Below are 26,664 nucleotides of genomic sequence, written 5' to 3' on the forward strand. Positions count from 1 at the left end.
GATAAAAACCTTATAGTATGATCATAATAATTCCTTAAAAAGTACTTACTAAAGTAATCAATTTCATTCAGACAGTATAATAGTCAACCATTTGACACCTAATTTCTAGAGGGTCAAAGCCTAATTATTGTACTCGAAAGAGTGCACTGAAAATAGTATATAGAAATGTTGGTACCTTTTAAATTACCTTCCCATTCACTAAACTGAATAAATCATGTACAAACGATACAAAGCAAACCCAGCGCGAAACCTAACTACCAACAATCCCGTCCTGCCCCATAGACACCGTGACCTAGTAACGAGGGCGATACAAATCGATGCGTCAGGTGGCCGACTGCGAGAGAATCCACAAGTTACGCTAACAGCGGTGTGTACAGCACCGGCGGAGGTCGCGCTCGCCAGTCCGGCTGCGCACGGGAGTCAGCGCGCATGCCCGCCCCGCGCCGCCACGCCTGCGCGCCCCGCACACCTATCAACCTTATCAATGTTCGCTCACTCCGCGCAGTACCCACGGCCGCCTCGCACAGGACTCTCTAAACATCGTCAATGTCGTAATTAGATTAAGTAGACACCTAACATGCTCAATTATAATTCTAGTCAGTGAACTAAATATTCCAGTGGTTCTGATGTGCAAGTGTGTCGGTGGTTTCGTGTTTATTCTGCTGGTTTTGTTCCTGGACTCCAGGGACTGCTCCGCTAGTGCACAATATGATGCCTCTGGCAAAATATCGCTCAACTCGTAAGACCACAATACATGTCAATCCTCTTTTCAATAGTCTAATGTTTTTCTTCTACCGACGCAAAACGTAAATTGAGTAAATTAATCGAACAAAATACTTAACGTGTCATGTAAAATTTAGTGAAGCACTTTGGTAATAAACAAATAATTTGACAAGTAATTAGTTAATTAGAAAGCATTTGTAGGTATGGAATAAATTACCTTCAAATATCATGGTATTAGCGATGTTACACTGGCAAGAATCTATTAATATCGATATACATACATAGGTCGTAAAAAACCACAATGAATGAGCAATAGGAAATACCTTGCAAAAGATTTCATTGTAGGTATTTATAGATGTATATTACTTAACGTATTGATATTATGTTTGTAGGGTGCAAGCATGGGCGGTTAAACTCGGCACTGAGTTGTATCATTTTGGCGAGTTTATCACCAGGAAGAAAGAAGTTCAAGACGTATGTACTCTCACTAATTAAACGTTCGCTAAAGTTTAAACAGGTAGTAATTGCAATTAGTAAGCAATTTTATACTTTCAGAGTTTTAAATCGGCTCAAGTGGAGTCAAGGGATGGAGAAAAACTAGTTCAAAGTATGTCAGATGACATTCGCGCCATGATGGAGCTAAAGATTAGTGCTGTCAAGAGGATAGTGGAGGCAGCAGAGAACATGGCGTTTGACAAACAGAATGAACCAGTGCCTGAGGACTTCCAGTACTATAACAGCAAAGAAATGGAGGAACCGTGGGACGAGGTGTCCCTCACTACCACTCCTGAGACAGACTTCAGCCAGGACAGTTGGATACAGAGGCCACCGACAAAGAGCGCGCACATGCAACAAAATCCACACTTTTCAAACATTCCTGTTAACACTAATTTTAGCAGTGTGCATGTACCGACAAATGTTTATGCCTGGGGTGAGTAAACGGCGGTGGTCGAGTAATCATAAATATTGGTTGAACAGATTTAAAAAACAGTTCATGTATTACAGCACCTGAAGTCATCAAAGGCATTCATTGGTCGGAGGGATTGGACACGCATTTCATAAATAACTATCAGAGTGATCCAACGCTGTCCTGGCAATACTTTGGCAGTTCTACAGGATTCATGAGGCATTATCCTGGTAAACATTTATTACTATTTACATCTCAATTTCATACATTTGAAATGTTTGTAGCTTTGTTCTAAATTGCATAAATATTTACAGCATTAAAATGGAGAGCAGACCCAGTTGATATTTATGATTGCCGCACACGAGCGTGGTACATGGAAGCAGCAGCGAGTCCAAAGGATGTAATCATTTTAGTTGATCGCAGCGGGTCGATGACTGGGCAGAGACGAGACATCGCCAAACATGTCGTCACGAACATACTTGATACGCTCGGTAACAATGATTTTGTCAACGTAATGACATTTGCCGACACTGTGGAAGAAATCGTTCCTTGTTTTGAAGATTCACTTGTGCAGGTAAAATGAAGTTTTTTACTGTTAACAGAATACATTCCGGCACATTTTCAACCACGTGTGTAACAAAAATAAACATGTCTTACAGTTTATGTTTACATGCGATATCGAAGTAAATATTTTCATTATTAATACTCCTGTGTACCACCCACGTCTATATTAGCATTTGTTTTTTTAAGGCCACATTGGGAAATATAAGGGAGCTAAAATTGGCAATGGATAATTTCGAGACCATGGAAATAGCAAACTTTTCTGCAGCTTTAACCCGCGCGTTTGAACTTTTGGAAATATACAGAAATAACAGCGGCGGAGCCAATTGTAACCAGGTACTTGAAAAAGATCATGTATGTGCATTATTTATAGAACCGTTCAATTAAGACCAGCGTTCTGTTTTGTTTTAGGCCATAATGCTGGTTACAGACGGCGTCCCATACAATTACAAAGAAATATTCGAGAAGTACAATTGGAAGTACGAAACCCCAGTCAGAGTGTTTACGTACCTGATAGGGCGAGAGGTAAAGGTAGTACCACTTCAGGTATTACTGTGTGTCGTAGTCATTGTGCGTCCTGCATAATGCCTTCCTTCGTACCAATCTGCCAGTACACCTAGAATGTGGTACTCTGTCTGTCTATTAATTGTACATACAAACTGTACGTTGCATGACCTAATGTATGTTGTCTTTTCCACATCATTGTGCTTTCGCTTGTAGTTTTTTTGTTTGTATTGTTATTGTTTTAGTGTGTATTCACTGAAGGATTTAATGCTAGATTACACGTAACTAAATATTTGTGTCGTCTCCAGATGTCTAGAACTAAAATCTTGCTATTACGAATTAATAGGTACCTATGAATCGTCTGATGTTTGTGGTTTGGTAACTTCGTGTCCAATCGAAAAAAAATCTTCAGCGAATACGTTTAAGGCTCCGATTTTGCGATTGATCATTTTTGGAATCACCTTTTGAGATAATCCAGATAATATGTTTATAATGCATATTGGGTAATTGGTCTTATTAAGAAATGTCAACTTGAATGATCAATCTCAAAATGCATTTTGTTATTTGTATAGAAAAGTAGAAAGGAATGAATACCTAATACAGTAAAGTGTTTGATAAAATTATAGTTTTCAGTTTTGCATTTTGAAACTTCTTTCTTATCTCTTAGAACTTATAGTTCCTTTAATTACAAATAGTTACTTCACTTCCTATATTTTTATTAAGTTTGTAATACATTACTAACAATTATTGTAATATACACTTTATTTTGTGACTCAAATATCCTGGCATCTCTGCGACACTTAGCTAGGTGACAATGAGCGCACTATCACGGGCCGTCGATGTTGTCAGTGTGAGAGTGAGTGTTGTAATAACACGAAGAGGGTTGTATGTAGGTGGCCGACGTAAGGGAGGTGAAGTGGATGGCGTGCGCCAACCGCGGGTTCTACGTGCACCTGAGTACTCTGGCGGAGGTGCGCGAGCGGGTGCTGGAGCATGTCAACGTGCTCGCGCGCCCGCTCGTGCTGCAACGAGAGAAACACCCCGTCGTATGGACACCTGTTTACGCTAACGTCACTGTGAGTCTTACACATTTTTTAATCATTAATGAATTTCCCCACTTCTAGAGCCCTTTTAAACCATATATTCTTGAGTTTTTAACTGTTTCAATTAACCATAACAAAGTTTAATATTTATACTGCCAAGTGTCTTAATGCCTACGAGGAACATTTTTATGAAAAAAATAATATCTTACTCCCGCTGAGGTAAATATTGTGTACTAATTAATATAATAATTCCTGAAACATATAGGATCCTAAAGTAGCAGACTATTTATGGGAACAACGCGAGAGAGCTGAACAAAAGGAGCGCTTCATGAGTCAACGTCGCGACAAGAACCTCTTCAACTCGGAGAAGGAACAGGACAGGCGATGGAGGATAACACAGGTGCAAAACTTACAACTTACAATGTACCACATATAAATTAGTATGTAGCTGATAGACAAGAATATGGAAGCAACCGAGTCAAAGCAACAAATGATACATATCATAACATCTCCGTTCCAGATGAAACAGGGCCAGTACAGTGAGCTTGGAAATTCCCAGTATCAGTTAATGACGTCAGTGTCAATGCCTGTCTATGACCTGCGTCACAACGAGGTGAGTTCGTCGTCGTGTTGTAAACTAGCCCTTATTTATTTGTCCCCAATGTGTCTGAGAATATGTCTAAAATACTCGGGAAAGAGAATGATTTGCGTACCGACCATAAGCAATGTTGCCTTATTAAATGTTTACTTTGTTTTCTCCTGTGTAAAGTTTATTTTCTCTTGTAGACAAATTATTCTCTTATCTCTATTATTATTTAGCTGTACATTACGTCTTTTCCAAATTCTAAATTTTCCATGTAGCATGAACCAAATAAACCTGTCATCTGTTTCAAAACGTTGTGTTTACAGATTGGTTTTATATTTCCTACTAATTGGACGTAAGCTCTATCTCTTCTGATTACTTTACTCTTTACTCTGTTCTCTATCTTCTTTTACATGTCAATGTCTATTAATAACTCCGTTTTGTTTGATGGTTTCCCCTCAGAACATCACAGAGAATGTACTGATAAATGAAGCTTACTGGGTATCGGTTACGAAAGAGGTACTACACTTAGAAAGTTTTGATGATTTAATTGTAAAGTTTTGCAAGATACAAGAGAGTTTTATGATTTAGTTTTTTGGATTTCAGTAACGGTACAGTGTTATTTGGCCCCGTTAGCGATGCATCTGTCCTCGATAGATGTGAGCGCGGCCGGCGGCGCGCGCGCAGCCGCTCGTCCGCCTGACCAATGTGTTGTCCGACCCTTTGGCTTACTGTAGTGTTGTAGTTTCTACTAGATCGTAGGCGTAGACCAATAGGGTGTAATGAACGACTTTTCTATCAATCATCAAGTTAATTTTCTATGCAAGAGTTATGATCTATAATACACTACACACACTATCTAATGAAATCAAGTATTTTTGCCTGAATATAGTAATGTCTTTGTAGAGACAATTTAAAGATTGACTTGTATGACGACAAGTAAATGTAAATATTTTTGGATATCAAGTATCGTGCTGCCCGACGTATACAAGACTAGTATGGGGCTTTTGTTACTACAGTATCTATTGAGTTTGACTATTATCTTCTTAAGAATGGCAATTTTTGATATTAACAATTTTAGAAATACTTAGTCTCTCGAGTGAGGAGACTTTTTAATTTCTAGCGGAAGTTGTTACAACGCATTTATCTATATGTTATTATATTTTATTGCATTCGTACGTCCACAACCAATCGCAGTCCGTAGAGGAGAACGGCCAGAAAGAGGTAGGCCAACGCTCATAGAACATTCTGCCTCCGTGGGCGTGAGAGACGACGCGTGAACGGTGACGGACGCGAGAGGCGTGCGCCGCGCGCCGTGGCCCAGTGTCCGCGCGGCACCGGCGCGGCGCGCACGCACGCTTTGTGAGGTGGTGACGCTGCTTTCGATGTTTGTTGCAATATCTTTACACTGGGATGAAAACTCGAGCGCAAGATTCACTTATATATATCACTTTGTCAATATGATTAATATAAAAATTTCGACAGATTTTTGCAAGGATACATTCCAAAGGGTATTTGTATATTTACAATGAAATGGTAGTGGGTTTTTAGAATATAAAGTGTAGAATTTTAATTTTATAACAATAAATTATTTAATATTTGAGTAGTTTTGCTAGAACCTGTAACCGTGGAAATAAAATTAGAATCCCTTAATAAAGTTCTATATAAATAAATATATAGAACTGCGCCTAACGGGGCTTAGATGCTAAACAATCAGTAATTTATTGCTAGTTTTACGAGATTGTCATAATGTTGTTAAAAAGTAGAATCTGATGGCCAATACATCGCCAAATACGGAATACCTTGTAGTTAGAATAATTTTTGACTGTTTACTTACAAAAATAACATACATACAGCATATTTTTATAATATTTTTTATATTTCGAACGTAGCTCATTAAAATGGTAACGTAGACATTAGTGACATTGATTTGCTGAAAAAGCAAACAAGAGAGATATATCAATAGAAAATAAATGAAATGAATGTAATCTGTGTTTCTATTGTGTAAAGATTTGTTCGGCCACTGTCAGATATTGATAAGAGAATATTTTCAGATGCGTATAGCTAGACTATTGGGAGTCGCAGGCACGGACGTACCTCTGTCCGAAATTCAGGCGCTTATGACACCGTATAAGGTAACATTGTGCCTTGTGATTGTAGCAGCCTTTTTTACCTTGTGTATCATTAAAATATTAAATGAAATAAATTGAATTTCAGATCGGTGTAAATGGCTACGCATTCATAGTAACCAACAACGGATACATTCTGATACACCCTGACTTGAGGCCCGTGGTAAGTAACATATAGAGCTGCGAATTTCCAAAAACATAAATTGCAGATTATCTATAAAGAACGCACTGAAAATCCCGTATACTCAGATTTGAAGCACTTTTTTAAATTAGATAGCCTTATTTTTGAGGACAGTTTTTTAACATCAGGTAACTAGCCTTGTGAAAAATTGCTGAATTTTTTACAAGGCTAGCTTTGCAGTCTGCCTCTTCGTGCAGCAAAAGTCAGATAATTGACCCAAATTAAAATATTCCAGTTTCAACAAATATTAAAACCAAGTTACAACAGTGTCGACATGATAGAGGTGGAACTATTCGATGACGACAGAGGGCCCAGAAACTTCAGTAAAGAATTAACTGCGGTGAGTTTTTAATTTAAGTAATGAAGCTTTTTAAAATAACATAACATATTGGACCTATTCTTAATAGAATTTGTTCTTTTTCAGCTCCGAAAACAAATAATTGACCAAAAAACAGGGAATAAAGAAATGAATGTCAAATATCACCTAGACGACATGGTAAGCATGATTACAATTTTAACATACTTTAATTTTATACTGTAACTGTAACGCATCCTTTAATTATGAATTAAAGGAAGGATTAATATTAGCCATGAAGAATAGCGCTTTATAAGATAATGCGGATTTTATGTGGCTTTGAGTTTGCTTGACTCAAATCAAAATGTAAACCATGCATGTTACAGAAAAGGGTATCCCGAGCCAAAAGGCATTACTACTGGACGGGTATCAGCGACTCTCCTTTCACGTTAGTAGTGGCCATCCCTGACAATTATGGCCGACATCGCATCACTCCACCTCCCACAGACGATATACACCGCCTTTCCCTCACCTCTAAGAACATATCAGCAAGACAGTACCTGTCTGACAAATGGAGCGTTCACCCTGATTGGTAAGTGTCGAAAAGAAATTTCATAAATAAAGCAATGTTAAAAATTCGTCCCTCAATAGTCGATCCACGCAGATTTTCAACATAACTAGTAACCAGAAGAGACTCGACAATTCGTACCAGTCACTGCACCTATAATGTCCGAATTTAGTTGCTGATACTTAAATTTTCTTAAAATTTACAATCAATAAATAAGGCCGGGCTTGAAATAACGAGACAGATATTGAACCTAATCTTGAATGCAGGTTATATTGTCGTCACTATGAGCGAACATTCGCAACTGCTGAGGAGGAGCTACTTTATTTCCTGGAACGAGTCGCCAAACCTGGCTGGCGCTGGCCAGCGAAGCCTCGTCCACCAGAACACCACAAGAATAAGCTGGGACACGACCGTCACAACAATGGTAATTGGATTTATGACACTGATAATTGGTCAACTATGACGATTTGTCCAAAATTTGATGTTCAGTGATTGGTGAGATATAGTTAAATTGATCTGTTTATGGTTTACAGGAACACCAGAAGCAAGAGAAAGGAACAAGGTATCTAACAGCACGCCCAGGAATGAATATTATTGTAAGTGTTTGAGTTATACTACTTTAATACTATTTCAGTATAGACTGTATAGATATAGATATAAATATAAATGAAAAAAATGATATAAAACCTTTTCTAAGCTCAACCTCTTTACAAAATGCGTGACAAGTTTCCGCCTTGATAATATTGTATCAAACTCTTGTCTGGTATTGATTTTTGTATATTCTTTAAAGGCGATCACGGATTAATGCAAGCGTTAGTTTATGACGCCCGGAACACGGCCTGGTTCAACAAGAGTATTTCAGACTCGGCGTCAGATGAGAAGGCGTAAGTAAATTATTATTCATAGTCATTATTATACACTTAATCAGAAATACAACAAACAGATCTTTACAAAGTACACGGAACGTAGACAAGGCATTTTATTTGCACAACGATTGATGTATTTGTCCAGAGTGTGGTCATACAAAAGAATAATTGTGAAGATTTGTGCTTTCTACTATGGCCAAGTATTTTGTAAAGACTTACCAAATCCCTTGTGGTCGAACGTCAATATTTTTAATGAGATTCATTCACGAAACAATTTAATTTACTCTTGGAATGCATTTTACTAATTCCGCCCGGATAGCCCATTGACAAAAGTGATCGGATTATTGCCGAGGTAAAGTAACTTTCGACGTGGAAAAACGTTTTGCATGTGTTTATTATATTTAGGTAAATTAAACGGATGGCGAAATATGGCTGAACGACGGAAAAATACACTTAAAGGACTTGTCTGGAAAATCATGGACTGATAAATTTTATTTCACTTTACCCCGTATATTCTTTATACATAAGTGTAGAGTCAGCGCACTTAATGTATGTTGGCAGGTTTTGCATTTAACCATTTTTCGTTTATTTTGTATCATTAGCAGCAATGGATTGGTTTGTATGTTATGATACTGCCATAAGTAGATGAGTTTTACTGTTTTTTGTGAATTGAAATTAAGACACGGTTGAGCTAGATTTCGAGGACAGAAATAAGTCACAAATTTATATGGAGTCCACACAAAAGATTGTTTTATATTTGAAGGACTGAATTATCCACCTACACTAATAACATACATTTCAACAAAACCACCGACAGCGACCATAAAGACTCGTAACGTCGAGTTTCATTAACGATCCCAGTTAGTCACATACAATAATAAACATATTTTGTAACAGGCTGGAGTTTATCCAACGTTTTGGATACATCGTCGCGTTCCTGTCTACACATAGCGGGCTGACTCGATGGCAGACACATCCACCGAAAGATCACGATAATGACAAGTAAGTACACAGCAACTACCATGACTCTCCGAATTTAATTGCGATGGGGGAATAGGAACCAATAACGACTCTAGAATGACTTCTGACGAGCAAGCAATTAACTTTTCAACTTAACATGTATTTCTAGACCAGAATTCGGCAAGCAATGGCCGCGCTCCATAGAGGAGGTCTGGTACAGACGTGCTGTGGAACAGCATTACGTGGATCCCCTAAGCTACGTCTACAGCGTCGACCTGAGCACCGACAAATTCCCTCTCAACGTCAGTCGGGCCATGGTGACGGCGTCTCATGCTGTGTTCCACGGAGACGGCCACAGGAAGGCCCCGGCAGCTGTCGTCGGCTTTCAATTCAAACACGAGAGGCTAAGCGAATGGTTTGAAAATATTACGTCATCGGTAAGATCTATTTTATTTTTCCCCAAAAGGTTATGTGTATTGATTGTAACATGACAACGGTTCTTCCCCATAAGAGTGATATTTTGTAATCCTGCAACTTGAGTCTAGTTGACTCAAGACACGTTTTAAAAGTGCCTGGAAAACGGGTTTTTTAAGTCTTCTTGATTTTGATTTCCTACACATTTAATTTTCAATAAATGTAAAGACAGGTTCAGTGGCGCGCGAGACGCTGTGACAAGCGCACGTAGTTTCGCACGATACGTTGGGTAGTAATTTTATAAGTACCCCCGAAAGATTATAATTATGGATGATATTTTAAGTGATGAGGATAAAAGTGAATCGGATATTATTAAGGAATGTGAAAGAGAATTACAAGATATGGAAATGAAAAGATATTATAAAAGACCGCGAGAAAGTGAAAATAGTAGCGAAGAGGGATTTATTACTGTAAATAGAAGAAGACCTAAAAGGTTGATCAGAAGTGACTCAGCAGTTAATTATGATAAAAATTTTGATTTGGAGGATAACGTGGATATCGGCCGAAAGTATGAAGTATGTCTAACATCATTAAAAGTGTTACCAAAACAAATGGCCCTTGCAAGACTTCTGAGAGATGAAAATATATTAAACATAAATAAAATAAAGTATAAAAGTCTGTACAGAGTGTACGTTCAATTTGAAAATATAGTTCAAGCTGAAAACCTTATTAAAAATCAAAAGTTGGTTGATCTTGATATACGTGCTCAATTTACCGACCAAAACAATGTGTCATATGGCATCATCAAGGGGGTAGATTTGGATATAGATGAAAAAGAATTATTAGAAAACTTAAATGCAACATGTGACATATTATCTGCCAGAAGATTGAGGAGAAGAAATTCAGAAGACGAGTGGGTAGAAAGTGAGACTGTACGACTAAGTTTTAAAAGTATATCTGCTCCCTCTTTCGTCATTGCTTATGGTTGTAAGTGTGACGTAGAAAAGTATGTTTTCCCTGTCACACAATGTTCTAAATGTTGGAGGTTTGGGCACATCAAAAAGTTCTGTTCATTAAATAAGGATGTTTGTCCCAAGTGTGGTCAAGGACACAGCAACTGTGAAATTCAGAAATTCATGTGCCCTAATTGCAAAGGGCCTCATATCGCACTAAATAAATCCTGTCCATATTTTATTAAGGAAAAAAAGATTCGTGAGATTATGAGTGAAAAAAACATAACATATAAAAAAGCTTTGGAGATATTTTTGATGAAGGAAATTCCAAAAGAGAAGACAAGAGTAGAGGAGGAACACATTAATACTGACAGTATAAATAGCCAGACTTTGCCCCCAATTAATATGAATAGGTCATATAGTAGTGTTTTACGGACAACGGCCGTGGTTAATGAATCTGAAAAGAATCAAGAAAAAGAGAGGAATATGGGATATAGCCAATTACAAAAGGAGAAAAAGGAAACGAATAAAAAAACAAAAGAGCACAAAAATCAACAATTTGAAAAAGAAGTTATGGAAGTCGAAACAGAAAATTTTGAGGGAGAAAGAGTACAACCGAGAGAAGAAATTACTTTGGAAAATTTGGAGAAGAGAAAACAGAGAAAATTCGATATTTGGAATCTTATTTTAAAAATTAAGAATATAGTCATGTCGGAAGAAAGTTTTATAGATAAATGCATATTAGTGTTAAGAGTAATTGTTCGAGAATGTAAAGAATTTTTTATGAAAATATTTTCTGATGTTGGAATAGTTGAGAATCTTTTTAACCTTTTCAATGGCCAGAGTTCTTAATATTGTTCAGTGGAATTCTCAGAGTCTCAAGCCCAAGTTAATAGACTTTGATACTTTATTGTTTAAAGAAAAAGTGCACATAGCTATCATTAGCGAAACATGGTTGGATTCAGAATCTGCTCTCCATATTAGTGGATATAATATTCATCGTAAAGACAGACTTGACTCTTATGGAGGTGTGGCGATTATTGTTCATAAGTCTGTACAGTCACAAGTTTGCTCCATCAGCGGTATAAACACAGGTATAGAAGCAATTCATATTAGATTATTAAACTGTAAACATTTAGATAATATTATTTCTATATACTGCCCGTCATCAGTTCGTACGTCACAATCAGATTGGGAAAATATTTTTAAAATATCTTCCAAAAGAACATTGATAGCAGGAGACTTTAACGGTCACCACACGAATTGGTCTTATGAAAATAACCAGAGGGGTATACAACTCTTTGATTCGGCTTTAGAAAACGGGTTCATTTCGCTAAATAATGGGGATCCTACAAGAATTAAACTAGTAAACAATGTACTTCAAAAGTCGTCTCCCGATATAACCTTTGCTTCATCAGATATAGCGATAGATTTTAAATGGAAAACTATTAACGAGAATTTGGGCAGCGATCATCTTATCATAAAAATCAAAATTAATTCGACAGAACTCTCAGAAGTTAAAGAGAAACTTAATTTTAAAAAGGCGAATTGGATAAGATACAAAGAAGATCTTATAGATTCATTCTTTACCTTTGATAGTCTTTCTTGTAGCAGCACAGATATTCAAAATTATTATAACTATTTTTTAGATGTAGTAAATCAATCAGTTTATAAGAATATTCCATTATTAAAAGTATTTAAAGGCCCCACAAATAAATTTACACCAAAGCATTATTGGTCTCCATCTTTGTCTAAAACAATAGCAGAGCGACGATTAGCGTTAAGTTATTTTAGAAAAAACCCTATACCGGACAATCTGACAAAGCTGGAGAATCAAATTCAAAAAGCCAGAAAACATACCCGACAGGCTAAATCGTCTAGCTGGCATTAATGAGTGTGTATCCGTCTCTGACATGTGGCGTAAAATGAGTTGGTTTAAGGGATATCGTCAGTCTAAGTTCATTCCACCCGAAGATAAACAAAAACAATTGTTAAAGTCTTTGACACCAGACTTCGTTTCTAACAGTCCGCCTATTTTCAGTTCAAGTAATAGTTTACTCGAGTCGGTTTTTACAATGCAGGAATTAGAAGCTTGTTTAAAGAAAACAGATACTGCACCAGGTAATGACGGAATCACCTACTCAATAATTTACAACCTGCCTTTGCCAGGTAAACAATTTCTATTAAATATATATAATGCAATCTTTACATTAGGAATTGTACCGAACCAGTGGCGAACTATATTAATAGTTCCCATACCAAAAATAGGAACCGAAAACAATTCAGAAGTCAAACTTAGACCGATTTCCCTTATATCTTGCATATGCAAAATTTTTCATCAAATGATAGGGAAACGACTGGAATGGTACACAGAAAAACATTTGATTTTATCATCGTATACATGTGGTTTCCGTAGGGCTCAATCGTGTCTAGATTGCCTAACAAGATTAGTAAGCTATATACAAGTTGGTTTTGGAAAGAACTGCCCGACAGTTTCTTGCTTCCTCGACGTAGAAAATGCATACAATAACATATTAGTTGACAAAGTAGTAAACATTCTAGATGAATTAAAAGTTGGTAAAAAAGTATGTGCCTATTTATGGTGCTTTTTAAGTGATAGACGTCTAATGATTAGGAATGATGTGGAAAATCAAATTACTGAAATAAGATATACTAACAGGGGACTAGCTCAAGGAGATCCATTATCACCGTTACTGTTTAATATAGCTACATTTAAATTATGTCATAAAATAAGTAATGTTTTTTTGTCCCAGTATGCGGACGATTTCGTCTTATATGTATGTCACAAAAACCTTAGTTACTGTGAATCACAATTACAAATATCTTTAAATGAGTTCACAACTATGCTAGATGACATAGGCCTGCAATTATCCCCAAACAAATCTAAAATTTGTATTTTTAGCAGAGGACGTAGAAGGAAAGAAGTGAAACTGTATATTGGAAATAGTCTTATTCCGACGGAAGTTAATGTTAGATATTTGGGATTATGGCTGGATACATCTTTGCGTTGGAGTAAACATGTGAATGAGATTTCTGAAAAAGCTTCAAAATTCTTGAACCTATTGAAAGTATTAGCAGGTTCAGGTTGGGGCATTCACCCTAAGCACTTAAGAACAATATACATATCATTAATAAGAAGTAGAGTGGATTTTGGGTGTTTTCTTTATGATAATAGTGCGAAAAGTAATTTGTTCAAACTTGACCGGATTCAAAATCAAGCCCTACGAATAATAGGAGGTTATATTAAAAGTACACCAATCCATGTTATGGAGAGTGAATTGTGTCTGCCACCATTGTTTCTGAGAAGATTGTATCTTGCCTACAAATACTGTATTAAAAGTATGTCTTGGTCCAATAATATAACAATAGACCTCTTGATAGACCTTAGCTCCGATGTGTATGATCGATATTGGCAAAGGGTTAGGAAACCATTACTTATACCTGTTTTTAATGAATGTAAAAACTGTGACATATACACTTCAAATCCGCTTGAATTATTTAAATTGGATATCTGGGTAAGTTATATAGATATAAACGGATTAATTAAAATAAACTTAGAATCTATGAAAGGGTCAAAAAGATGTTACGATTCAACTTTTCTTAAATCTAATATAATTGCAGAATTAGCCACCGAATACGCTGGATGGATAAAAATATTTACTGATGGATCCAAAAGTAATAGTGGTCGTGGAGCGGCGTATTTCGATATTTCAAAAAATACAGTTGCTATGTTTAAAGTTAAGGCATCAGTATCGATCATGACATTGGAGCTCATTGCAATCTCAGAGGCTCTTAATTTTATAAAAGGTCAGGAAGGTAGAAATTTTGTTATAGTTACAGATAGCAAAAGCGCCTTACAGCATATGACTCGGTGCGCTTCTGGTTACAGCAGAGGTGTACCGATAGTCTATAAGATTTTAAAATTAATATACGAATTAGTCACAAAGTATAATATAAACCTGAGATTGCAATGGGTTCCGTCACATATAGGCTTAAAGGGCAACGAGGAGGCTGACAGGTTGGCTAAATTAGCAACGAAAGATGGTTTGGATATCGCAATTTTACCACATTATACAGAAGTTGTAACAAAATTCAAAAATAAGTGTTACTTAACGTTCAAGGAATATTTCGATGAAAGGAGTAAAGAAAAAGGTATATGGTTTAAAACAATACAATGTCAGCCTCCTCGAATACCGTGGTTTTATAATAGTAAGTTAAGTAGAACCTACATTGTAGCTATAGGTAGATTACGTTCTGGACATTATCCATCAAAGAAATTTGGATATTTAATGAATAAAATTGATTCCCCTAATTGCGAAGTGTGTGGCATGGTGGAAGATGTGCAGCACATTCTTGCAGAATGTAAAAAATATAAAAGAGTGAGAGAGGCATTGGTGCAAAAATTTCATATAAACACATACGATCAAGGAGCCTTTTTAAGTATTCTAGCAGAACCAACATCTGACACTGCAAAGTTTATGGTAGAAAACATGATTTTGCACCAATGACTCTGTCCCTTTTTAGGAAATAAGTTTTTTGTAAATAGAGATTAAGATCAGGTAACGTTGGGGCTCGCATGTCCATGGAGATAAAGGCCCCTAAATAAAATTAGATTAAAAAAAAAAAAAAAAAAAAAAGACAGGTTGGAAACACATTAAAAGTAACCGTGTATTAAGCTTTGATAAAAGTCGATTACTAATATTAATACGACATATCTCCGAATAGTAATGTTGTTTGCTGAAAATGTATATTATGTATTCATAAAATGTTAACCCTTCATCATGTGTAAAATCAATCCCATATTCCAGTGCGAACACAACAAAGAGTGCACGACATGTCAGTCTGACAATTGGGACTGTTACCTGGTGGACAACAACGGGTGGATCATCGTTAGTAATGACTCGCAGACTGGACAATTCTTCGGAAGGGTAAGAAGAACCTTAGTATATGATTTCCAAAAAGCAATCTAAAATGATTTGGAAACATTTCATAACAAAACTACTGCAACAGATATGTTTAATTCATCTGACCGAAATCAACGCCATGTAGAAAAAAAATCTCTTACCCTATTTTGCTTGTTACTGTTGTTGTTTTGCAGCTATGCCAAAATTACTAGTTCCAATCACTATGTCACTACAGACGCACATCAACATTGAGTTTCTCAAACTTCACTAATATGTTTCAGGTACGACCGGATATCATGGCGAGGTTAATCGAAGACGAGGTTTTTAAACCAGTTCACATAGTAGACTACCAAGCGGTCTGCTTTCGAGAGAAGAAAACTACGAACCCAGCGACAATGCTGCTAACAGTAACATGCTTATACTATTTATTACGTTTTTATCTAGTACCTACACTACTAGCAAAATACTAGGAGAAGATACAGTTCAAGAGCATGACTCGTTTCTATCGTACGACACTGGTACCATATGTTATCAAACCACACCTGATTCCATTTCTATTCACCTAGACCACTTCAAATGCGTTACGTCATCGATTCTATGTAAGGCCTCGCGCTGGCGTGGACTCTCCAAAATCTCCAGTTGTTCGATTGTAATTGTAATATTAATAAATTAATGGCGTGGTTTAACATTGTCGAATATACTCCTATTTCGATTATTTTTAGGGAGTAAACAGAAACGCATTTATTGACTTTCAGCCTCTAGAAAATCTGCGTCTGGTAATGGCCTGGTTCCTGACGACAACTATCTGGTTCTACAACTCCATAACCACAGGTTTGGCACAGGCGTCCAGCTACACCTTCGACGAAGGTACGTATGACTATACTGATACTTCGACAATGGGTGACCATTGTTGCAGTTGTCAATGTTTCATGTCCATTGTATCGGGTTAGTTCGAGAATATTCGACGATTCATAAATCGAGATATTTGCTCGGATTATGTTAAATGTTGTGGATTCTTTGCGCATTCGATGTTGCTCTTGAGCGTTGTCGGCATGCTCTATCAGATCTGCATGACAACGTGCACTTATAGACGACGCAATATCTATCTATGTAGTACTAAACATTGTTTAACAGAATATCAGCATCTTTGTGCGAGGTACAACGTTGTGCTTCTCAATGTTTCTTTGCATGAAGTATCTAACTGATGAAATATGTTAGCAACAAAATCATACTAAACCACCAGAGTCTGTACTGAAAATTGATGCACACACAACATAGACAAAAACGTTACAAATCTTGGAACACTGTTGCTTCAAACTTATTCTACGAAAGTTATTTTGGGTGCATGAGTGTGCACCGCGATTGATCTGCACCCGACATTATTATTTATAGCTGGTTCTCACAACATTGTAGCTAAAACAAAATTCTACCATGGAGTCAACAATTGGACATAGAATTTTCTATTAAAGTAGTAATGACTCCATCTTTTTTCAGAGTATGTTACACCCACCGGTGAGTTACGTGTAGAGCGAGCACAGTAGCACGTGTCCTCTGACAGACCCTCAACACTTATAGCGATATTTATAGTACAAATATTTTTTGTGCTCTCGTAGAATGCTTATCGTAGGTACTTCGTACATACGTATTTCGGGCTCAAACAAATTTCCCTTCGAGATGTTTGAGAAGTTTCAACGATCTAATAAAACGATACAGAAGCGACTTTAACAATACAAAAGAGTTACAATCCGCGTGGAACAACCTTGCTTTTTGTTATCGTAATTTTGAATTTGAATTTGTATTGAATTTGTTTCGGCCCATAAAATAAGCTTATATGTACAACCAAGTTAGGTTGGCTGCTGGACCCTTAGATAAAGCATGAATAGTTTTGGTGCATTTTTACATGGTTAGACTACGTTGTTAGTGCCGATTCTCGACATGCGTGACAAAGATAGAACATTTTTAGTATTACCCGCATGTGTAGGTGATTACCTTTGCTTTTCAGGAAACCTATATTTTTACGAATTAAGACTTATCTTTACATAAATCTTTGTGTTTATTATATTTCTGACTACTGTTAATTTTAATAAGTTCCTTTTAAGGCATTGTATATAGATATCTAATGATTTATTCTGATTCTAATACATTACGCTTATTTCTTAAATTATTTATTCATCTCGACAGTACACTATGTACAGGTCTCCAAAACCATGATTTTACTTCAGCATGGCTCTTATCAATAATTTACTTCTTTTTAATTTTTGTCTTTCTTCTTTGCTCGTGCATGGAGTCTTGACTACCAATAACTGTTTCTAATACAGTTTTCTTTGATACAGTGTCATACCAGAGCTACGAGAACGATGAAGAAACTGACGACCCATACAATCCGAAACCTCCGAATATGAGGGTAGTGGAACGAGATTTTGAGAAGCTGGTACTTATCAATAGAACACGGCCAACACCGTGTGACAGGGAGATGTTCTTGTACCAATTGGATTACAACAATTTGGACGTGAAACTGAACAAGCCCCTGACAGAATGTGCCAGACCTTTCTATGCACAGCATGTAAACTACACGAATATGCTGATGATCGTGGTGGATGCTAACTGCCCACGTGACGAGGTCGCCGCCATGTCCATAGATGCTACAGAGGTCAATTACAACGAGTCATTGCCCTGTCTAAAGCATATGCATCCACTGTATAGAAAGCAACCCACATCGTGTATTAGGAATCACACTGAAGTGAGTGCCCAAAATACTCAAAACCACTTTCACCAAAAAAGTTGTTTCTTTTTCACAAAAATCCTTGTTTCTTTTTGCAGGAGAGCAATATTGACATGTGCGGACGTGGCAGCTTACCAGGCAATAGCAAAACTTGGGTGTCATTAAGTATATTGCTAATAGTCAAATATTATCTAGTTTAAACTTTACAAAGATGAAAATGAGGCAATAATTGGTTTTAGAAGAAATTCGAGGCAGCTGCTATATCATTTAAACTCAGATACTGAGAGAAATATTTACAGGTCAGCTTGCTGGTACACAACAAATAGTAGGAAGAGATAAATTTATTATCAAGTATAGAAAATTCAAATACTATAGCAAATACCTATATGTTTTGTTGAATCTGTCATAGTTTATCCAGAGAATTAGTTAGTAGCCAACACAAAGAAATGTAGTTTAAAATACCTGATGAATAGTATATATTTTATGTTAATGTTATATATTACCATTCTATGATCTCCGCTTATAGAGTAAGTAGGTAAATAAATAATTACATGTCATTACCACATATCAAATTTTAAATAATAAAGTGTGCTCCCATTGTGCCACAATAGGAAGCAATTGAAATCATATCAGAGAAATTATCATCATGTTGCATTGTGGGAATCTATAAATTGTGAAGTTTAAGATGAATAAATGAATAAATCTTATTTAAGATAATAGATAAAATATATAATTAAATTATAGCTTTTGTAACGAATTGGCTTTTTGCATTATTTAATAATTCCAGTTCATATTTTGTCATTTTTTCTCTGTTATATAGTTAAATGTATGTTACCTTTGCTCCGTCCTCAATAAAATAAATGGGATGAAAACTTTACAAGAACCTTAAGAACAAACAATTAAGATAATGTTTTCAATAAAATTTTATTCTTTTTTTATCATATTGATACAGTATTACTATTATTAGAATTTAGTCTTTTGAATCTCTGTCATTTATGTAAAACTTCTTAGATGTGAACTGTTTATCTCATTACTGAAATGTGATTGTTTGTTTGGTACAAAATAAATGACTATAGTAATAATTAAACTACATATTTCATTTCAACAAACTATCAATACTTACCTATTATTAGACTAAGCTTATAAAGTGATCAGTTATCTTTGCCAATCTTGTGCTCTTTAACAAATTGTTCGATTTCTTGTAAGAATGCTTGTTGTTTCTGCTGCCTGATAAGGCTATCCTGCATTTTCTCCAGTTCTTCACCGCCTTTCATGAAAGATTGCAAGTTGTGTGTGCTTCCACCTCCCTCACGATGTTCTGTCACTCTATCCTGAGGATAGTTGTATGTTCGAATTTTTTCATTTCTATTGCTTGAACCCACCTGAAATGTAAATAAAGTACACATTTATAATAAGTTGGGACATATCTGAAGCAGAAAAGAAATAAAATTAAAGGTTAATAAGAAGATAGAAAATTAGATTAGTAATCAAGAATTACACACAGACCTGTGATTTCCTCTCACTATCAATCTTGTCTGCCTGTGCCTTAAACTGCCTCTCTAACAATATTGTCCTTAACTTTTGCATAGCAATCTCTTTGTTTTTGATTTGTGATCTGCCTTCTTGGCATTCAACCACTGTTCCTGTGGGTGTGTGTGTGATGCGCACAGCACTGTCAGTGGTGTTCACATGCTGGCCTCCAGCTCCACTTGCTCTTTTAGTTTCTATGACCAGGTCTCGTTCAGCTATTTCTACTTCAATGTCAGTGGGCTGAGGTAGGACGGCCACTGAAACAGTGCTTGTGTGAATACGTCCTCCTTTCTCAGTGGTTGGGATCCTTTGAACACGATGCACACCACCCTCAACTTTCATAAGTTCAGGCGCACCAAATCCTTCAATGAACATTAAGGCTTTTCTGACGCCGCCAATGTCAGATTTTTCAACTGACGCTACAGTGACATCCCAGTCCTTGTAGTTGGCGTATTGTTCGTACATTTCAAAGAGTTCGCGCGCAAACAGCATAGCTTCCTGTCCACCGGCGCCCGCCGTCACCTCCAACATGACGCTGCCGTCCGTCATCTGCGGCTCCAGCAGTATGGACATTAATTCACTGTCGACTTCCTTGATGCGTTTTAAATATAGCTCGGCTTCTTCTTTTATCATTTTCTTCATTACCTCGTCTTGATCCGGTCTTTTGTTGAGGTCTTTCAGTGATTCAATACTGTCGTATAACGCGATTCTCTGCTCCAACACTGAAACCACAGGTTTTATATCCATAAGCCGTCGTGATTCTTCCAATGTTTTTTTGGCTTTTGTGCACAGGTTTTCGTGTTCTAATATTAAGGTTTTTAAATATCGCTGAATTGCTGGATCCGATAAATTTACGGCATTGTCTGAATAACATCTACAAATTACAGTCGGTGTTTTAAATAACTGCCGAAAGCCCACCCTTAAAAATGACATGGTGAAAGCTTATTAATTATGGGCTTTAAATAAGATTCTAGATATCACAATTAATACAGTAATATCAGGTTTTTGTAGTTATATTATTTGAATAATACTTCCAATTTAAAGGTTATTTATTGAACAGCTGACTGACTGCTCTATGAAATATATCTGTCATATTTTGACACTTCACATTTTTTCGTGTTTTATCTGTGCATTAATTCCAGTCAACTATTTTTATTACCCGTTTACTTTCATTACAATAGAAAATTCTGAATATTATTTTATTTGGTGTTACAAAATTTATTTTAATTTAACTGATTACAAATTGCCCCATCGAAACAAGTGCCATCTATTGTCGAGTAGAGACATTTGTGTGTTGTTAAAGTTTATCTTTGAAATGATAGATGGAATTACCAACCAACTCAATAACTTATTTTTTAACCAACATCAAAAAGGAAGACGATTTTAATTCGGTTTGCGTGATTTATGTATGTACACCGATAACGCCAATGTTTCTGACCCGATTTGGGTGACATTTGTTTAATTAAATTAACTGAACTAAACACTATTATAGTTCAGTAGTACTTATCTCATGTAAGAAATAACACTCTCATGATAGTTAGGAGTTTTACCCATGAGTTTGCTTGGCGCCGATTTCAGTGGTTATTTACCTTAAGAAGTTATGTCTCTATATGATCGTCATCAAAGTTTTATTTTTCTTGAAATCGGTTTGATTTTCTATTAACAACAATTTATTGAATTCCAAAGATTTACTTTAGTTTACCCATTTAATACCTACTCCGCTTATGAGACAAATTTTACGAAACCTGTATAGAATGACTACTGGCATGACTTATTGAACACAAAGAAGACAAGAAATTTGCAAATGATGAATAATATATTCAATTTTTGCAAGTATAAAATAAAAAGGACTATAATTAATTTTAATTCAAAGGTATGAAATTAAGAAAATTCAAACCTAAATAATGAGGAGGAAATTACACACGCTAACCGATGCCGACCGCATTGAAATTGCTTGTCTGGCGGCTGAAACCTCTTCCTGTGTCAATTGTTATGGCCGTTCAAAATGGCTGCATTCCAAACATATTCTAGACGCGCGATTACCACATTGACCGCAGCGATGCGCTATTGATAGAATTATTAGGACGAACTGTACGAACACTGGGAGTTTCCTTTCACGACCGCAACTACGCGGCGACGTCACTCATTGTACGTTCAACTCGTATGGAGTTATTAGTGCTAATGACGACGGACAGACGGACGGCGCAACCGCCGAGCTTCCTTTGTTTCATCGACTGTGAAAATTATCCTCATGTAGGGTACCTAGTGACTGAGATGAATCGTTGAAGTAAGGTGTTATGTTCTACCTGCAGAGTTTATTTTGAATTCCTTTAGCGCCCAGGTTAATTGAACTAACGTGTCTTAACATAAGCTTAAGCGTGAAATGTCTGCTTACCTTTTAAATTTTATACCGAGCTCTTGTTTTAAGTTCTTCTTAAGTTTTATTACCCCATTGGCTAGCCAGACTTGATTACTCTCTTGCTAATTATTTATCCACCGCACAGGTGAGTGATAGTTAGACTTACCTCGGCGTACAAATACCCCAATAGGTAATATGCTGCCTAACAAGTAATATGTAAGCAGTTTTATATTAAATTTTATTTTAAAATTGATGCTGAACAATACCCATAGACTAAGTAAAAATGCATTAAAGTTGAGGATAAGAGGCTCCTGACGTAGCGACTTTGCAAAAATTATACACTGGAATAACGTCCCGCCTCATTCGCTATAATTTGATCTATCTAACGATTAAAAGAGTAAACGAATTCACCATCATTCATTGAACTATCTGCCATTCTTCCAAATTGTCTCCATCACTAAGAGGCAGTTACTAGTAAAGCAGCAGTTATTACCTACTACACAAAAATATTCTTAGTTCTAATCAAGCATTACCTACCTACATAAAAAAATTATCCGCAACATACCAGCATAAATTGTAGCGCATCGCAGTGGCTTCAATAACAGTTTGATCAAACGGCATTGAATTAAATTGATAGCGTACAGTAAGCGATAATGTTAGCTAATGCAACATAATTACTGTCGGGCTCCCGTACGCAGAACCACGCTCATTCATTACATTAATGAATAAACACATCATAGCACACAAACACACAGTTAATTAAAACACTATGTACTCATGTGTGCGTGAACACTCGCGAATAAATGATAATGTACCTATATTTCAAGTATATTAAATCTTTTGTTACCACAATAAAGTTGTCCCTCCTTCAAAAGCAGCGCTGGACATAAAACACGATTATTTTTCTTGACAGCGTAATAGCGGCTTTACATATTAAGTTTATGTATGAGAATAAAAAATGGTTTGTGTTATTCCATTATTCATAATTATAGTAATATAATGTATAAAATATACATATAAATTAAACTGTAACGAAAGTACAAATGTATGAGGCCGTTTTTTGTGTAACTCGAGTTATTTAGTGCCTCGAAAGAGTTTTGTAAGTTGGAATTTACATAGAATAATAACAATAGAGTTTTTGTTTATTACTGTACCTGAAGATCTTGAGTATTTGTATCTTAAGTAACAATCCCTCAATAGGCACAAATTAAAATGAAAAGAAAGACTTTCGCAATGCAACTTATGGGATGGCAACATAAGATAATCTTGGAAATTTCAATTACTCTCTCTTCACAAGCGAGGTGCAGTAGGTAGTACCTACCTATTCTACATATAGGCTGGTTACTAACTTAACTGCAGTAAAATCACACATACATATCTCGAAAAGGTTCCCCTAAACAATTCTGATAAATCCCGCTCAAATCACCGGCCGTTTCGAACGCCCAAATATTTCATCTTAAGTAAGTAATCGAGCAAATTGCCGTACACTTTATTTCCGGAGGGTTCCGCTACATTTACAGTAGAAGTGGCAACATTCACCCGAGCCCGGTAAATATTGGTTCACTAAATTCACAGTGAAGCTACAAGCTCGTAAAAGTCGATCGAAACGATCCGAGGCCCGATTTACGCGAATTTCCTTCACAATTTTGATAAGGCTCAATTTTGTTTTATGAGCAGTGAGTAGCAGCTATCGAGGATGGTAGCCATAAACTTTATCTTTATCTTTAATATCGAGTATTTGTAATTATTAACGATCGGCTGTGCTCGTTCTGCGGATGTTTAGATGTCTACCCAATAGAAAATGATGACTCTTTTTAAGATGAAATAAAAACTGGAAGCTTAAATTTAGGAAAAAAGAATACATTGTTTTTTCAAATAAAATCTAAATCAACAGACAGTACCTGAAAACAAAGATATTTGATGTGAGGAATCTGGAATCAGTTACAATATCAGCTATAATTTAAATCATACAGTGTCACGTAAGTAATTCGTATAGAATTCGCGTTAACCCTCGCATACATCAGCCGCGGCCGGAGTGCGGGCCGCGGCAGTTCTCTCCACACGTCCACATTAGTCTTGGCCCATTCCGTCGAGAGTGCTCAGTTTGCGTAGTCCGCAATCCTCACTCACTGCCTCTTAAATAAATATCCCACGTTTGTGCAGTATAACCGCTAACAACACTTCACACTTTCCTCTTACTCGGGAAGACATTTATAGCACCCGCATAAATCGCCTCGATTTATTGTTTCACCTACAAGTACATATTTAAACTTTTACAGTTCCTTTTATGGATGCTTTGTGAAAATAAATATGCTTTGGTTTGTTATGAGTACTTAGGTAGTGGACAGAGGTAAAATATGAGTAAATGTTGAATCTTATTTTTAAATCAACTGACCTCATTTTGAAACTAAGTCTTCGTGCAACGTTTTGGTCCTTTAACTGTAGTTACCTATCTACATGAAAAGAAATATTGTCAGCAAACATAGTGTCTAGCCAAAACGTATTTGAAACAGCAGAAATAAAAAGTATTTCTTCTATAAAAAATAAGCTTACTTAGACCGTAAGTTGCAAGAAGTTAATTAGGTAGCGCCCAAAAAAACTTCCTAAGTATGCAAAATAGATACCAATTAATATTCCTAATGGTGTTTAATATGAATCCTCACCTTAATTAGCCTCAGGCATGCCACATACTCTACATAAAGCAAGATAAACAAAAACCAACACAGACATTGTACTAGGTGCGATAGTAAAGTGCACGCAATAATTGCTTTTAATTCTATATTGTTAAGTGTCAAGTAAAGCAAAGTTTAGTTCGCGTGTACGACCGGCTAATGGGCCATTAGCTGAGGCGAGCAAACACTGCGATTGTTTTCTGTCGTGTCTTGGCTGGCCGGTCGATCCGGAGCCACGTAACGTCGACTTTGCTTGCCTTTTGACTCCGTTGTTTAATTCAGTAGATAGGCTTTACAATGATTACGTGTTCAGGTATCTTGTGTAGTTTATAATATATTTTTGTAGCGTTGGCTTTTGATAGCATCCTTGACGACCATGACGACAACATGATGAAAATGACGTGAAAATGTTGACTAATTGAATTAAATTTTAGTGTTAAATAAATAATTCATTATTTGTAAGGTCGATCGGAAAAAAACACCATAAAAAGCTTGTAAGTCAGTGAAAACATTAATAAACTCAAAGAGAGTCCACTTAAAGGGATTCAGTCACCACTAATTGTCTTCTTGTATGTATATCACGAAAATGTTTTATTGACAAGTATTGTGTCGCAAATTTCGTCTTCCAGCGGGCGTTATTCAAATTTATGGCTTACCAAAACATTTACCTATTATTGTATGTTTGTTATGGTGTTTAAAATGCTATAAAATTTATGATGCTTGCAGAAACTTTAGCGTTTTTTTTTGTTGGTTAGGTTGAGTGTTCTTTGTCGGTGGGGGACAGGGATAGGATGACAAACGTTCGTCCCCCTCGATTACAGTGTCGCAAAAGGCGAGAAGTCGGCGTGACGCAGACTCAGCGCTGCCATATTGTCTCTGGCTGGGGGAAGCCACATAAAGGGTGAATAGACGCGACGCGGCAAATTGATTGTGTCACGCCGTTCTACAACATTGTAAAGCGAATTTAATTTAGCCGAAACGTTTGGGCGTTTTAATTTTATTAATGCTGCGGTTACAGTTTATTTAAATTGAAATGTGTACTCATTGTATTTAATTAAATAATTATTCAGGCAGTTGTTGTGCGTTTTATAACTTAGTAGTAAAGTATTATATAGAAAATTATTCTCAGGTGGCAAACGTAGGTCCATTATGCAGGGTTGCCTAAAAAAAGTTTTGCTAGACAGTAGATACTTAACTCATTAGAAACAGAACTTTACCTCGTTAGAAAATCACAGAAGTACTCTTTAAACATAAAATGTCTTAAGCTAGAAACGATGATTTTAATATTGTATTCACGAATTTAAGCTTCCTCTACTAGTAACAGATGGCGTTAGTTGGCGATGGTTATAATAAACAACTTACAAAATCAACGACGGTTGAACCAACGGCATAACGTGCTTTCAGGGATTTGACTGTGGTAGAGTTCACGACTCCAAGGTCTATGAACGTGCTATTTACATTAGTTTAGTATCAGTAATATTTCTATCAGAAAACTTTAAACTATTGACGGTGATCAGCGACAAGAAAACCAAATAAACATTAATAAGTAATAGACATTAATTTAAACAACTGAATTATGAAAATACTCTTCGCAAAAATATAAAACCAAACTCTAGATTTAATAGCTAATCCATGCGGTTTACAATATTTTTATGTTAACAAAAAGATGCAAAACACAGTTGCGTTAGATAACGATTGTAAAAAATCTAATTACGTTTCGTTTTTGATCAAATAAGAGCATGTCATAACGAGCTATGATAAAACAAAAA

The 26,664-nt window shown here is 36.3% G+C and overlaps 2 protein-coding genes across 5 annotated transcripts in view; one reads left to right on the plus strand and one right to left on the minus strand.

The window, feature by feature from the left end:
- Positions 1-372: 372 nt before the first annotated feature.
- On the plus strand, positions 373-19,421 carry LOC113501664 (voltage-dependent calcium channel subunit alpha-2/delta-3). 4 transcript variants are annotated; one of them, XM_026882841.1, is made up of 26 exons: positions 373-739; positions 1,116-1,197; positions 1,279-1,654; positions 1,729-1,860; positions 1,945-2,204; positions 2,381-2,527; positions 2,603-2,722; positions 3,589-3,771; positions 4,004-4,138; positions 4,259-4,351; positions 5,519-5,545; positions 6,376-6,456; positions 6,539-6,613; positions 6,867-6,971; positions 7,056-7,127; positions 7,313-7,518; positions 7,761-7,918; positions 8,028-8,090; positions 8,285-8,378; positions 9,258-9,362; positions 9,490-9,757; positions 15,517-15,636; positions 15,894-16,019; positions 16,368-16,479; positions 17,946-18,352; positions 18,433-19,421. In XM_026882841.1, exons 1-26 carry the CDS (start codon positions 627-629, stop codon positions 18,532-18,534), a joined length of 3,762 nt encoding a protein of 1,253 aa, XP_026738642.1. In that variant the 5' UTR covers positions 373-626; the 3' UTR covers positions 18,535-19,421. The 4 variants fall into 4 exon arrangements, with proteins under 4 accessions (XP_026738642.1, XP_026738644.1, XP_026738645.1 ...); XM_026882843.1 differs by having other exon boundaries at positions 374-739; positions 2,603-2,716; XM_026882844.1 differs by lacking the exon at positions 5,519-5,545 and having other exon boundaries at positions 374-739.
- The window catches only part of LOC113501666 (peptide chain release factor 1), an 8,577-nt gene continuing 1,152 nt past the window's right edge, over positions 19,240-26,664 (minus strand). The window contains exons 2-3 of the mRNA XM_026882849.1: positions 19,841-20,795; positions 19,240-19,716 (exon numbers count right to left, since the gene is read on the minus strand). Of these exons, the coding sequence (XP_026738650.1) occupies positions 19,486-19,716; positions 19,841-20,795 (1,186 nt within the window). The 3' untranslated portion in view covers positions 19,240-19,485. The remainder of the gene's footprint in view (positions 19,717-19,840; positions 20,796-26,664) is intronic.

Source organism: Trichoplusia ni, chromosome 16, assembly GCF_003590095.1.
Source record: "Trichoplusia ni isolate ovarian cell line Hi5 chromosome 16, tn1, whole genome shotgun sequence".
NCBI lineage: Eukaryota > Metazoa > Arthropoda > Insecta > Lepidoptera > Noctuidae > Trichoplusia > Trichoplusia ni.

What these genes read in the sequence shown, in the direction of transcription:
- LOC113501664 (XM_026882841.1), top strand. Translation starts at nt 627, where the DNA reads ATGTGCAAGTGTGTCGGTGGTTTCGTGTTTATTCTGCTGGTTTTGTTC. An exon ending in AATATCACCTAGACGACATG is followed by an intron (nt 7,128 to 7,312) that starts GTAAGCATGATT and finishes TGCATGTTACAG; the next exon opens with AAAAGGGTATCCCGAGCCAA. An exon ending in CTGGACAATTCTTCGGAAGG is followed by an intron (nt 15,637 to 15,893) that starts GTAAGAAGAACC and finishes AATATGTTTCAG; the next exon opens with GTACGACCGGATATCATGGC.